The sequence below is a fragment of the Trachemys scripta genome, chromosome 3 (assembly GCF_013100865.1).
Source record: "Trachemys scripta elegans isolate TJP31775 chromosome 3, CAS_Tse_1.0, whole genome shotgun sequence".
NCBI classification, from domain to species: Eukaryota; Metazoa; Chordata; order Testudines; family Emydidae; genus Trachemys; species Trachemys scripta.
Window position 1 is genome coordinate 116,632,237 of NC_048300.1, and position 15,528 is coordinate 116,647,764.

At 39.6% G+C, this 15,528-nt stretch overlaps 1 protein-coding gene across 1 annotated transcript in view; it reads left to right on the forward strand.

The window, feature by feature from the left end:
• Nucleotides 1–15,528, forward strand: part of ROS1 (ROS proto-oncogene 1, receptor tyrosine kinase) — a 95,955-nt gene that overhangs the window by 11,328 nt on the left and 69,099 nt on the right. The window contains exons 6-12 of the mRNA XM_034766886.1: nt 547–695; nt 1,655–1,793; nt 6,994–7,195; nt 7,973–8,049; nt 12,133–12,255; nt 13,942–14,126; nt 15,342–15,439. Coding sequence (XP_034622777.1) covers nt 547–695; nt 1,655–1,793; nt 6,994–7,195; nt 7,973–8,049; nt 12,133–12,255; nt 13,942–14,126; nt 15,342–15,439 — 973 coding nt within the window. The remainder of the gene's footprint in view (nt 1–546; nt 696–1,654; nt 1,794–6,993; nt 7,196–7,972; nt 8,050–12,132; nt 12,256–13,941; nt 14,127–15,341; nt 15,440–15,528) is intronic.

Sequence of the window (15,528 nt, forward strand, 5' to 3'; positions counted from 1 at the left end):
AACCTTAAGCACATGCGTTAGTGTTTTGATGGAAGGAGTTTCCCTTCAAAGTTTTACCAATCACTGAGTGGAGAAGGACGTGAGGACAGTAAAGAAATGGACAGATCTCCCAAAGCTTCCATTTAAGGGATATAGCTTAACATAATAGGCCAGATTCACCACTAACACAGATGGGTATGTCTCCATTGACTTCAGTATAGCTGCACCCACTTACACCAGTGATGAGTTTGGCCAATTAATATTAATGTATCAATTGTCTTATAACATTACTATGGTTCGTTCTGTAACTCTTTTCCTGATATGCATGTTTTCCATGTTTTTATCAGCTTCACAACTGCTGAATGTGCCAGGCCCCTGGGGCAAGATGCACTTTACTTTTACCCAATGTACTATGTGTGTCACCACCAAAGTGTATTCCAGCGTAACATCAATCCTTTAGAGAATGCTGCTGCATTCTCCTACTGCCCAGAAGCTGCCACAGAATACCCCAGGGAGAGGATTAATGATTTAAGCCTTATTTGTGTTTTTATTGTTTTCCACACTCAGATTATTTGAACACACCTACAGCACCATTTGCATCTACCATTGGAAGCCACAATGTGACATTGAGATGGAAGTTGGCTAATATCTCTGGGGTGACATATATTATTCAGTGGAAGTACAATCAGCTCCCTGGAGACTGGAAGTATGCTGAGGTAAGGGAGGACAAAATAGTTCCCACTTACTTTTTAAATTAATCTTTTAATAAAACAACCTAGTCTAATTTACAATCCAGTCTTGATTCAGTTGGAAAGGTGTTCTTCACTTCCTCTCCTCACCTATCCTCTATTATTCTTGTACTCTATAAAACAGTTGCCACATTTCACATTAGAGGTGGCTATTTGAGTGGTGAATGACATGATTCTTGTGTATAATTTGTTAAGATTGTAAAGCATTTGGGGATTCTTTGTGTATTTTTGTTATGTTGGTGGTGGATTGTTGGGAATGTTTTTTGTTTATTTTTGTTCTTGGATTTATTTGGGTAAAATGACTAGTTAAGTTTAAGTATATTTTGTTAGGTACCCAGAAGCCTGTGGGTGAGTGGCAACAATTTAAAATTTACTGATGTTAATATATTTAATATTTTACTGTTTTAGCTATTTATTTGCTTAAAATTAGAATATTCTTTAAATTAATTAATTAATTCAGACTGGAAATTAGAAGATTTCTAACTATCAGAGAAGTGAGGTTCTGGAGCAATAGGCGTAGTGGGGGCAAACAACCTAACTAGTTTTAAGATGGAGCTTGATAAATTTAGGAGCAGGATTATATGTTGGGTTGCTTGCGGTAGCAGGGGATTTGATCTGACCCAGGAGATCTCTTCCAGGCCTATGTTGTATCTTCCTAATATTCTGTTCCATCCATCCAATATTTGATGGGATTTGGCAGTGGGTTTTGAAGAAAGTGTTAAAGGAGGAATTAGTGCATAATGTTTAAGGAAAATGAATTATCTAGAACTTGTTCTGCTTTATAAGGGATTCTTGGAATTAGGTCTGTGACATCCTAATACATACATATTGTTTTATGTTGTCATATCAGGCTAGACTGAGATCCTACATGGTAACTCCAGATAGAGGAACAGTGATAATGATTATATGTATGTGTTTTGATCTAGGTAGTATCTGAGCATTCATACACAGTGAGTAACCTTCAAGCCTTCACAGAATATGTGTTTCGAGTAGTTTGGATCATCACATCTCAGATGCAGCTCTATTCTCCGTCTAGTCCCAGTTACCGGACTCATGCATTTGGAGGTAATTACACTGTTGGTCACAGCTTCAAGGGCAGTGCTAAAAAGTTGACTTTCATAAGAACAGCCATACTGTATCCAGTTTCTGACAATGGCCCGTGCCAGATGCTTCAGAGGGAATGAACAGAACAAGGTAATTTTGAGTGATCCATCTCCTGTCATCCAATCCCAGCTTCTGGCAGTGGGAGGTTTAGGGACACTCGAAGTATGGAGCTGTGTCCCTGACCATCTTGGCTATTGGCTGTTGATGGACCTATCCTTCATGAACTTATCTAATTCTTATCCAAGTCATACTTTTGGCCCCACAACATCCCATGTGGATGAGTTGTGTGAAGAAGTACTTCCTTTTGTTTGTTTTAAATCTGCTGCCTATTAATTTTCAATAGCAGAAGAAAACGTAGAAATGGCTGACATGTTAAATGTGTTTTTTGTTTCAGTTTTCACTAGAAAGGTTAGCAGTGATTGGATGATAAACATCAATGTAAATAGTGTGGGATCTGAGGCTAAAATAGGGGAAGAACAAGTTAAGACTTACTTAGATAAATTAGATGTCTTTAAGTTGGCAAAATACACCCTAAAACACTTAAGGAACTGGGTGAGAATCCATGGAGGATGGAAGAGATCCCAGAGGCCTGGAAAAGGACAAATATACTACCTATCTATAAAAAGAGGAATAAGGACAATCCAAGGATTTATAGATCAGTCATCTTAACTTGGGTACCCAGAAAGAAAATGGAGCAAATAACCAATCAATTTGTAAGTACCTAGAAGATAATAAGGTGATAAATAACAGTCAACATGTATTTGTCAAGAACAAATCATACCAAACCAACCTGATATCCTTCTTTGATAGTGTAACAAGTCTTGTGGATGGGGGAAACAGTAGATGTGATAATTTTGATTTTTAGAAAGGCTTTTGATACTGTCTCACATGACCTTCTCATAAGCAAACTAGGGAAATACAGCCTAGACGAACCTACTGTGAGGTAGTAAACAACTGGTTGGAAAACTATACTCAGAGAATAGTTATCAAAGGTTCGCGGTCAAGCTGGAAGGGCATATCAAGTGGGGTCCCACAGAGATCTGTCCCATAGGTTCTTGAAATAAGGGTGCTGCTGCACCCTCCGGCTTGAAGTGATTTCCATTATATGGAGGGTTTACAGTTTGGTTCAATGGCTCTCAGTACCCCCACTATACAAAATGTTCCAGTACCCCTGATCTGTCCCAGGTCCAGTTCTATTCAATATCTTCATAAATGATTTGGATAATGTCAGAGAGTACACTTATAAAATACCATTGATACCATGCTGGGAGGGGTTGCAGGCGCTTTGGAGGACAGTATTAGAATTAAAAATGATCTGGACAAACTGCAGAAATGGTCTGAAATAAAGAGGATGAAATTAAATAAGGACAAATGCAAAGTATTCCACTTAGGAAGGGATAATCAATTGCACAAATACAAAATGGGAAAAGACTTCCTAGGAAGGAGTACTGCAGAAAAGGATCTGGGGGTCATAGTGGATAACAAACAAAATATGAGTCACCAATATAATACTCTTGCAAAAAAAAAAAAAACAAAAAAAGCAAACATAAATCTGGGATATATTAACAAGAGTGTTGTAAGCAAGTCATGTAAATTAATTCTTCCGGTTGACTCAGAACTGTTAAACCTCAACTGGAGTACTGTGTCCAGTTCTGGGCACCACATTTCAGGAAAGATGTGGACACATTGGAGAAAGCTCAAAGGAGAGCAACAAAAATGATTAATGGTCTAGAAAACATGATCTATGAGGAAAAATTGAAAGGACTGGGTTTCTTTAGTTTGGAGAAGAGAAGACTGAGGGGGAACATGGTAACAGTCTTCAAGTATGTAAAATATTTGCTATAAAGAAGAGAGCAATACATTGTTCTCCTTATCCACTGAGGACAGGACAAGAAGCAATGGGCTTTAAATTGCAGCAAGAGAAATTTAGGGTAGACATTAGGAAAAACTTCCTAACTATAGGGTGTTCAAGCACTGGAACAAATTACTTAGGGAGGTCGTGGAATCTCCATCATAGGAGTTTTTAAGAAGAAGTTAGACAAATACTTGTCTGGGATTGTCTGGATTATATTTAGTTCTACTTCAGTGCAGGGGACTGGACTACATGACCTATCGAGGTCCTTTCCAGTTCTATATTTCTATGATTCATGGATGACCCCCAGTTCTTGTATTATGTGAAGGGATAAATTACATTTCCCTATTCATTTTCTCCACACCATTCATAATTTTGCAGACCCCTTAATCATCTCTGGTTTAAGATAAAAAGTCTCAGTCTTTTTAATCTTTCCTCATATGGATACTGTTCCATATCCCTAATCAGTTTCTTTGCCCTTCTCTGAACCTCTGCACCAATATTAACATATCTTTTTTGAGACAGAGTGACCAGACCTGCATGCAGTATTCAAGGGGTGGGTGTACCATGGATTGATATAGTGGCATTATGATGTTTTCTGTCTTATCTATCCCTTTCAGAAGCATATGTTCATTATATGTTGTAAAATTGCAGACTGCTAGGTAATATTACTACAGACTCTTTAGCTTAATCTGAAAGAGTTTGGGCTGAATTTTCAGTTATGATTCCTACTTAGTCTCCACAAAAGGACATATGGAAGTGTTTGCTTTTTCAAAATTATGAGGGCAGATTGGATCGTTGGATGCTCAGTTAACCTGATCTGTGTTCACGCAGCTTTTTGAGTGCAAATGCTTTGATGATTATTTTTGTAGACACAACTGATGGCTGAAACTTTTGGCCTTGATGGGCTAGTTTGCATTTCTAAAGTTTGTTCAAGTTAAAATGTGTTTAACTGCAGCAATAGAATGGAAAAAGCACGATAATCTTACATTTCTCTGCAATAGTGAGACAAAGATGACTCATAATCCATTTGTTTGACTCAAAGCATCACTAATGACCCTCTGAATGGGTTTCCATTTTAAACATTTATTTTCAGGTGTTTACAAAGTTTTAAAATTACAACAATAAGGTTGAAAGAAAAAGAGGAAAAGCTACATGAGTAGGAATGGGCTAAACCTATCTGAAAAAATGCAAATCTCTCCATCACACATGTAACTTTAATCACGTATGCTTACAACATTCCTTTTTAAATGAAAGGGCTGTGGGCAGAAGAGGGAGTAGATATTGTATGTATATTTTCTAACCTTTAAGAAGTGCTCTTGATCCATTTGTATGCCAGTGTAGAGAGTCACATGCTGCTAGTGTGTCTCATCGTTTTTGCTGTGCTGTCTCTAGTTTATTTTCCCCTTTATGGTCTGTGAGGTAGTTAACAACTGCCTCATGGGGTGAATGCATTCTGCATTCAGAACTATCATATCTCTTACATAATTATATTTCCACTTGTTTGCATGGTGAGTTTCTGTGGCTTGTGACCATTGCAGTGTGAAAGTCATGTGTCTTTGTTCTCAAATGTAATTTTTCAGCCCATCTCTAAATGACTTTTTTGGGCTTTTGCATTGACAGTGATAGCATTTTTAACACATTTTCTTGCCCTTGTAGGGATACATAGGGAAAATGCCAAGTCTCTTTTACCTCTGAATATTATCATGTATATCCAAGGTATATATAGCAAGAAAAAAATCGGTACAAAATATATTGTACCCACCACCAAACAAAATCCACAGTGACTTTTATGTGAAGTTCAGCGCACCAGGGCAGGAAGAAACTATCAACTTAGTAACATTCTTGCTATGCAAAGAAGCAATATTAGTTTAAGCAAATTTCACAATATTTGCCTGCAATTTGGCTTTAAGTAACCATTTGACTCAATGGCTACTTTATCAGTTTGTTATAAAACGGAGATAAGAAATGACGCACTAACTGGAGCATTCAGATAGAACCAGCTTCAGGATATGAGCTCTCCTTCAATTGGTGATGTAGAACTTGCTTCACATTGATAGGAAATATGCTTATATATATGAATAAGACATAGTGAAGGTACACTTTGTTACTTTTTCAACTCACATCTAATTGCATGTTAAATCTCATCCTGTGGTAACACTGGAAGTCAGCGGAGATTTAAAGTTCCCTGTATTTGCAGAAGTCTTCTTCCTAGCATATGCACAACGTGTTTCATGTGGCACATGACCAGTATTCATCACAAAAATTTGGTCCACTGGTTGGATTATTAGCTTCCCTGGCTTGGGCTGGGTACCAACGGGGAGTGTGACATGAATGCTGATCTATGCTCCCCTTTGCAGAAACTGATATTGGTGTTCAATAGGGGAAAGGAGAAATAGTACTTGTTTTAGGCTTTAGGCTTCAAAGCTCATTGAAATCAATGTGAGTCTTTCCATTCTATTCTCTGGGTTTTGGATAAGGGTAGACCCTTAAGCAACTATAACTAAAGTGTTAGTGCAAACTCTTTGTTTGAGGCATAAAAAGAATCTTTGTTCAAGTTCCTTTTTGTTGCATTCACTTGTATTGCGCTGGTTGTGAACCTGTTATGTAAATCACTAGGTTATATTTAAATTAGACCTGGCTAACCCTCAAAAGATTTAGATGTTTAAGTGGCTAAGTTTCTAAAAGTTTAGACATTAATAGTCATAATGAATTTAGATGTATATAGCGCCTCTCATGCTGAAGGAAATGGGTAAATGCTTTCAGAACTAAAGGCAGCACTATAGTAAATTAGCCTAAGGTGTAGGCTACATTCTGGAGGTAGGACGACAACCAAATGGGTGCACAGCACTTTGTACAATGGAGTGGGAGGGGAATTTTGGCTAAGGACATACATGTTCTTACAAAAAGTATCACAGGATCCATAGTAACTAGTCACAGCAGATAGCCCCTTAGTTTTTAAGGTCCCCTCTGAAGCCCCCACACATAAAATTATGTGGTTCTAATTTGTCTACCTCATAATGATGGAAGGATGGGCTGACTTGGGATTTTGACCCATGGCTTCAGGTGATGTGGTGACAAAACAATAAAGTCTCATGCAAAATTTTCCTTCTTTGGCTTATGATAAACACTGACCCAGGAGTGCATGGTATGACCAAGAGGAATGTGGGATTGATAAACCTATTCATATGTTTTTCCAATTAAACAGAGATGATTTTTCATCCCCCCCCCCTCATCTTCTCCCAGCCATCCCCCAAAAATCACATCTGAAAAACCAAGTCTGCAGCCAGTGATTTCTGTCTTTTGCAGTTCCTGTTACAGCTCCTATCATTAAAGATATTCAAAGTTCGGGGCCCGACACCGTGGAAATTAGTTGGTCTCCGCCACTTTTCCCCAGTGGATTGATTGTTGGATATAATTTACTGTTAACCAGTGAAAAGCAGGAATTGCGCACAGCATCCAGAGGTCAAAGTTTCCAGTTCTACTCCACCTTTCCAAACACCACTTACAGGTACAAAAGAAAAGGTGATCAGCTGGACAGAGTGTGCCCTTAGTGTCATAAAGCAGGCAGTAGAATTCCTACAATCCAGAAATCTGTGTGTGTATGTGGGGTGAAGGTGTTCTGACTGGCAGAACACAGTGCACATTAACATTGCTTTTGCAGAATCAGTGGGCAAAATTCTCTTCTCAATTGTGCTGTTGTGAAAATTGGCGTATCTCAATTTAAATCGATGGAGTTGTTCTAGATTTCCTCATGTATAATTGAGATCAGAATTTAGGCAAAAGCAAATCACTTTGGAGAGTGGGGTGACAATCTGATGCAGTGCCAGAATGTGGAATTTTGAATTCAGTAACCTTTATATTTTTATTTTTTCCCCTCGTGGTGCACATTTCTGTTGTGTTCAGAGAATTATAGGGGAGCCCTCTTCTAACTGATTTAGTTAAACTGAAGGGAAATTTACAAACGCTAAACTCCAAATGGCCACGTTCTGCTCTCAAAGGTGACTTTAGATCTTCCCTTGAGATGAAACTGAGTTGCTCACATAACTCTGAGGGCAGCATGTAGCTATGTAATTTATTAGATTGTGTTACCTTATCTTGCAAAGCTAATGAGTTCAACTCCTCATCTGATTATATTTTTATTAGAATTTGTCCCTGAATGACTTTGTTTAAACAGTTTTTTCCACTGAAGGAGAAACATAAGCATTTGAGACTCAATTGTTCTACTTCAGAAGGCATTTTTTCACGCATTTATAATGTTCCGTAAAATCTCTTTGATTTACTATAGGTTTACCATCGTAGCAGTAAATGAGGTTGGTAGCGGGCCACCTGCAGAAGCTAATATCACTACTCCAGAACCCACAGGTACACATGCAACATATTCCTTATAGTTTCCTGGTAACTGGTAACTCATTCTGATTCACCTCGATTATGGGATGTACAGCAGACTAGAATGATAGTTAGACTGTATACTTTTTGGGGAAGCGACTGTCTTCTACTCTGAGTTTTTACAGCATCTATACAAAGGAGCGCTGGTTTTGGTTGGTTTCTAGGCACTACTGTAATAAACATAGTAACAACAACAGGTTGGTTGTTGGGCACAAAAACTCAGGCTGGTACAAGTGACAAAAAGGTGAACCAGTATCAAATGGGTGAATGAGACACCCAAGTCAAATATGACGACGATTACTGAAAACCTTATTCGTCATATAAAAAAGTTCTACCAATCCCAAAGGATCGGACACATTACCTCCCAGGTTAATGAATATTCCAGATCTTACCAAAATACATGTTTACAGCTAATTCTTATTAACTAAACTAACATTTATTAAAAAAGAGAGAGAGAGTACAATTCTTGAGGTTCAGATTCATAGCAGAGATGGTGAGCTTTGTAGTTGCAAAGAGTTCTTTCAGAATTAGTTCATAGGTTATAGTGCAATATATTTATATTCAGAGTGGTCCAGTCAGAACTGGGATCTCAGCCCTATGGCTTGAGCTTCCCCTGCATGAAGCCTCAAGCAGATTGAGATGACAAAATCAGGCCCCAAGCGTCCTATATACAGTTTCAGGCTTCTTGTGACAGTACTTAGGTGAACAGTAGGCACTCATGGGGACTTTGAGGTGGACCCATTTCTTAAGCATCACCAGTAATTATCTACACAGATTAACATATGGCAATTGCCAGTTTTCCATCATTCTCAGGTGATTTGCTATACATTTCAAAGAGAGATGAATACTGTACAGCGATATCCTATGTTTACAGTTCATTTAAATGTTAAGGTCTCCTTTTGATCTCTGAATTAACAGAATACAGCATAAACAGGGATTTTTGATTACATTGTTAACCTCTATCATTATATATGTAAACACACAAAACCACAAACATTATCTACCAATATGTCTTTAAGGGTTGAATTTATCCTGCAGGATACTTAACTGTTTCTGGCCAAGTGTCACAAACAAATTTCATATTAGACTTTCAAGTCAAAAATTCCAGAATGATCTCATGCAAAACAACATCAGATCATATCCCTTTTTTTGCTTTTTCTCTTCCTTTGTTCTTTTTTTCCACTAATGCCATTTCATTATACAAAAAAAAATACATTATAGCCACCTATCTATCTGAGCCTCTTAAGATATTTTACAAATATTAATTTATTCCCAGGGAGAAATATATTAAGATAGAGTTATGGATGGGAATAAAAGCAATGTTACCAAACTGAAAAAACTAAATGCTAGAAATTCAGGAAATTCTCCATGAAGGTTACAACAGTAGCCTTAATTCTGTTCCTAAATCCTCACCCACCTTCCACCTTCTGTGGGTTGGAGACACTGAAGCTATGTCTACATTAGTGCTTTTTAAACTAATGTTAGTTGATTGCCAATTGACTCAAGTTGTCTAACACACTGGTACATGCTGGACTGGATACTCCACTAACATTTGTTCCAGGGTTAACTGAGCCCTGATCACAAACATATGTGTGTCCTGAAACCAGCATTTGTGGAGTCTCCAGATTTGGATGCACCAATGGTTTGGTTAACTTGAGTAAGTGACAACCAATTCATTTTAATTAAAAAAATCTCTAGTGTAAACAAACCCTCAGTAGCTGCCACATCGGACTTTAGTTTGCCCATTTGCATATCTGAATTCTAACAATATGTATATGATTTGCATGATGATATAACTTGGACCTCCTCAAGCCTATGTCAAATACAGAATGGTTTTTGTTACATAAAGGAAGATCTGAGTACTTAAGAATTGAGCCCCATACATTAAAAAGATTGTGTCTGGCCACTGTGCAGGTATATGGGTATGGGGCAGAAGTATAGGGGTTTAGCTACCACAAAGATTGCCTTACTCTTCAACACTACCTGAGAGAACTGTGTTCCTTGGGGATGATGTAGCTGACTAGAACAGGAGTACTTGGGGCACCTTAGAGACTAACAAATTTATTAGAGCATAAGCTTTTGTGGACTACAGCCCACTTCTTCGGATGCATATAGAGTGAAATATGCATCCGAAGAAGTGGGCTGTAGTCCACGAAAGCTTATGCTCTAATAAATTTGTTAGTCTCTAAGGTGCCACAAGTACTCCTGTTCTTTTTGCGGATACAGACTAACACGGCTGCTACTCTGAAATTTCCCACTGTATTACCCTAGTTTTGAAATGAATGAAATTATACCAGTGTAAAACTAGGGTAACACAGTGGCAAATCAGACCCAAGATCTTTGTTCCTTATTTCACCTACTGCTTCTGATCTAGCTGAAGATCATAGTTCTCATCACAATATTGTCCCCAGCAAGAACCTCATTTCCCTTTCTCTCCCAACTTCCTGTCTCACTCTTGGGGGTTGCTAGGTAAGGTGAGCTCATTTAAACAACACATGTTATATCACAGATAAATCCAAAGTTGTACATCTAGTAATAAAGAATGTAGGTCATTTTTATAAGATATGGGACTGTATCCTGGAAATCTGTTACTCTGAAAAGGACTTGGGGGCCATCGTAGATAACCAGTTGAACATAAGCTTCCACTGCAGGGCCCAGTCCCCCCTGCTCCAATGACTCTTTAATTATTTATCCACAGTTAACAGCTTCAACAGGAGAGACTGATGGAACCCCACATCAAAATATATCATAGCCCAATGATTAGGGTTGGTTACAGATCCCTGTTCAAAGCCCTGTTCCTCCTCAGGCAGAGGGGGGACTTGAACAGAGGTCTCCCACATTCCAAGGGAGTACCCTAACCACTGGGCTAAAAGTTATGAGGTGGGTTCTCCCCCTCCCGGCTGTTTTGTGTGAACTCTCCTGAAGGGCCCAATCCAGTAGGTGTGCACAGAAGGCGTCTTCTGGATTGGGCCTTGCATACGACTTATGTGGCCAAACGCTTTTTGTCCCCTGGTTTGTGAATCACTCTGGAGCTTAGGTGGGAGATAAGTGCCCAGACTCCTAGAGGAAGGCACTCAAGGGCCAAGATGTAGGCACTGAGGGAACTTTTTACTGCAAAAACTTAGGTGCCAAGTGAGCTGAGACACCTACAGGGTTCAGCAGGACCTTTGTGCATCGCAGTGGTCCTGAGACTGGGACTTGGGTTCTTAAAACAGGGACTGACACCTAACATCTTTTGTGCATCTAGGCTTACGTCCCTCAGGTGTCATTGGAAATCAGTAGACCCTCAGTGGTTTTTGCTAATGGCTAAGGAATCCATTGCAGATTACTGAATTTTGCAAGTTAGTGAGTATGCGAACAGACCAAACCTATATGGATAATACATCACCACAAAATGTACTTTTTCCATTTATTTAACAGGTTTAGTTTTAAGAGAGGCAAGTTGGGGGAGGTAATATCTGTTATTGGACCAGCTTCTGTTGGTGGAAAGGACAAGCTTTTAAACTTTCCAAAGTTCTTTCTCAGGTCTGGAGAAGGTGACCAGAATGTACATACTGAATACAAGCTGAGATAGATAATTAAGTATAAGAGGTTCACACATGCTGTACGAGACCACTTAAAATGAAGTGGACAGTTAAGGGTTAGCAGGCAATTTTTCCAGACTCGAGGAAAAGCTTTATGAAGCTCGAAAGCTTGTTCCTTCCACCAACAGAGGTTGATCCAATAAAAGATATTACCTCACCACCTAGTCTCTTTCATATCCTGGGACCCACACAGCTACAACAGCACAGGGTTAGTTTTAGTCAGTGATGATAAGCTGCGTAGCAAGAAAGTATATATTTTGCAAAAGTTGTCTAGCCTTAGTAGTTTTGCATATCATTACAGCACTCAAGAATTATGTTTTTGCTGGATGTGGTGGTGGACAGCCTTGTGTCTGTGGATGTGTGTGGGCATGCAAATAGTAGATTGTGGATTAATGATATGCAAGTTAGGAAAATTGCCCTCTGATTTTCATTTCTGTTTTCTAGCTTAATTTTAAAATTTTTTTTTAATTGTCAGTTAAGGAAAAAGTGAAATGGCTCTTTCTAGCCAGAAACCAATCTCTAAGAAAGAGATCCATGGAATCTTTCTTGGAAGTCGCACAATGCCTTCAGAATGATGTCATACACCACAGTATTACAGGTTAGTTCTTTCTCTTTCTCTCTCCACCATAGATACTGATACAGCCCCCACTACTGCATTATTCAAGTGCCTACCAAACACCAGTGTGAGGTAGGAAGGTTGTCTGAGACACAGTGCAGAGTTATCAAAAGAGCCTCTCAAAAGTGACTTGGGACTTAGGAGCATAAGTCTCATTGCAATGCAGTAGAACTAAATCCAAACTCACTTGAGTGCTTTTGAAAATGTTATCTTTGGGAGATTAAGTGGTTTTCCCAAGGTCACCCAAGAGATCTTTGGTGGAACCTTGAACTGAAGTAAGATCTCTTGAATCCCAATCTCATGCTTTATAACTACAAGACCTTCACTCCTCCAAGCAGCTGCAGTCTCCTTTTTGTAGCTATGTGGGTGATCTCAAACTCTTTTACCCAGACATTTGAAATCATTTTAGATACCAATCATATGGTATTGAAGGAGTACCAAGAATCTGTCGAATGAAATTGTGGAAAGAGAGGCAAAAAAAGAAATCTGGTGGGTGAGATGTGGAGGGAGGTTTGCTATGGGTGGCAGGCTTGTTAGGCAGTTGAGGGGCTCAGTGAAGAGGAAGGAATCAGGAGATAGAGAAATCTCACAATGGTCAGGTGTAGGTACGGCTCAACAGCTGAAGATGTTGTGCCTTTGCAAATGAAATCTCTGAAGTTTCTGATGTTCACTGGGCCATATCCAGAAAGGAAGACAGTAGATGGGAGTGTGCTCTCAGGGATGTTGACATACTGGGCCAGTTTCACTCCTTGTTTATTCTGGTTTCTGGCAGAATAATATCCTTTAGGAGTGTGTATAGATAGAGGGAGAGAAAAATGGCCGCAATTAACCTTGACCTGGTGGAATACATGAGGGGGCCAGCACCCCCCAGAAATGGTCAGCGCTGCAGGGAAAAGGATGTGGCCGGAAGACCTGGAGAATGTGCCGATTCAGCCCCTCCTGCCTCAGCAGTATATGGCTAAGTCGTCACTGCAGGTTAACCAAGAGTTAAGCAATCATGGGTTAGTCCGTGCATGGTAGCATAACTGTTTAGAGCACAGCCACATTGTCTATAGCTGCACGCCGCTGAAACACCCTGTGTGTGGACTGGTGCTTTATCTGGGCATGAGACATTAGACAGGTATCTGGGCTTATATCCTAACAAGGGTGCCTACAGGGTTCCTTAGGATGCTATACCCAGCAGAAATGAGAGCTGCCTCAGGCTACAGTAATCTCCCATCACATGGTGGTGGTGCAGAGACTGGTAGTTCTCTGACAGGGGATGAGCCCCCACCTTGGGCAGAGTGAATTGTGCTTTGTGTGGTGAGATGCAAATTGCATCTCTGGGCACCAGGTAGGGTGAATTGGTGTCAATTGATCTGTCTACCTACTAATTTGTCTTTCTAGCTAATCTGTTCATTGGTTTTCTGCAGTGCCCACTGTAGTATCAGTTCTAAGGGCCGTTGTGTACAATCGTGCCACTTTCAAGGATTGTGGGAAATATTGTATAGTATGGGAATAAGTACTAGAATTGGGGGAGAGAAATGTTAATATTTTTTCGGGTCATGTAAGGTTTCAGATTGAGAGCTGCCCACCGCATTCTATGACATTATTTTTTAAAAGTAATGAAAAATCAAAATGTGTTTCTCATATTAACCTTGTGTGTGTGTGTTGTCTTGCTGTTTCTAGGGATTTCTGTGAATATTTACCAGCAGGTTGTCTATTTCTCAGAGGGAAATTCTATCTGGGTGAAAGGAGCTGCCAGCATGTCTGATGTGTCTGACTTAAAGCTCTTTTATGCTGGCCCAGGGAAAATTACATCAATCTCAGCAGACTGGCTTTACCAGCGGATGTACTTTGTCATGAATGAGAAGGTTGGGCTCCGGAGCTTAATTATTTTCTTAATACTTATGAACTACTAATGTGTGCCCTATTTTACATATGGCAATAAAGAGCTCAGGGATTATGGTAGGGATGTATGGCGTACTGTTGACTATTATAATGTTTTTATTTTTAATGTAATAAATTTTTTTGTCAAAGAAATAGGACAAAATAGTAATACTTACCTCACTGTGGTCTACAGGCCTCTCACGTCACATTAAAAGTAAACTGACATCCTAGAATTCCAGCTTCTTAGCTAATTTTTATCGTGAAAGAAAGTCATGTCATTTCTGACACTGACTCCACCTGTGGCTTATGCCTTTGGTGGCAAGTCATTTAATCTTTAGATCTCAGTTCCTCATCTGCACAGTGCTTTCTTACTGTACCTTGCAGGGGTGTTGTGAGAATTAGTAAGTTAATAATTAGAATGCAGTTTGAAAGTGATAAGAGATATTTAAGTACTTAAGTATCTTCTTGTGATAATGAAGGTGATGCAGGGTCACAGCTGTTTTGTCCTGAGAGAAAAAAATAGATGGCAACCCTGCGTTTAATTCTTCACTCTTGAAACTTTAATGACTTCAGAAGTGAGGTCCTGGTCTGGCTCCTTTGCTTCTCTCATGCATATGAGAGAAAGGGGGGAGAAAGCTGCCATAAACAGGGATTCCTTGTGCCAATGCCTTGCCACTCCACTCATTGCCCAGGGTGCTTATCGGTAGAGGATGAGATGTGGCCACAGATGTCTGCACTCGTGTAGCCTTAGGTTAAAACAACGGTTGTAGGAGTCCATTGCAGCTAATGTAAGTTAAAAAAGGGATGAGGCCAAACTGGTCCCAGGCTGCTCGCAGGATCAGCACAAAGGTAGTTGTAAACCACCACCTCCACTCCCCTCCCCTGTCAGATTCTGCTCAAAGCATAGTTTGGCTGGTCCCCAAAATCTGGTCCTTCGTTTTCCTCCAGCTTGAAGACCGTGAGGTAAGTGGATAGTGAATGGACAATTTCTTCATGGTAAGCATTAATGAAAGGCTTGGCACAGTGAGCAAGCCTTGTAATTGAATGATTGGAAATGTAGGTGCTTAGAAGTGCTTGGAAGTGCCTTAGGTTATTGTCTGTCTCTGTTCTCCCCTGTAGGATGCTCAGGTCATGTTGCTGCTCATCAGTAAACATGCTACTGATACATAAGAGCCTGTCTCTTTATTCCGATTCTCTAGGTATGTGTCTGTAATTTAGAGAACTGCACAGTAGCTGAAGATATCACTTCTCCTTCCATTACCTCCCCTAAGAAAATTGTAGCTGATCCATATAATGGGTAAGATTTTTCTCCTTTGATTTGGTGTCAGATGGGCTGTTGATCTTTTCGGCAATCGTCTTCACTTGGTTGGCTATCTAGTCGCTAAC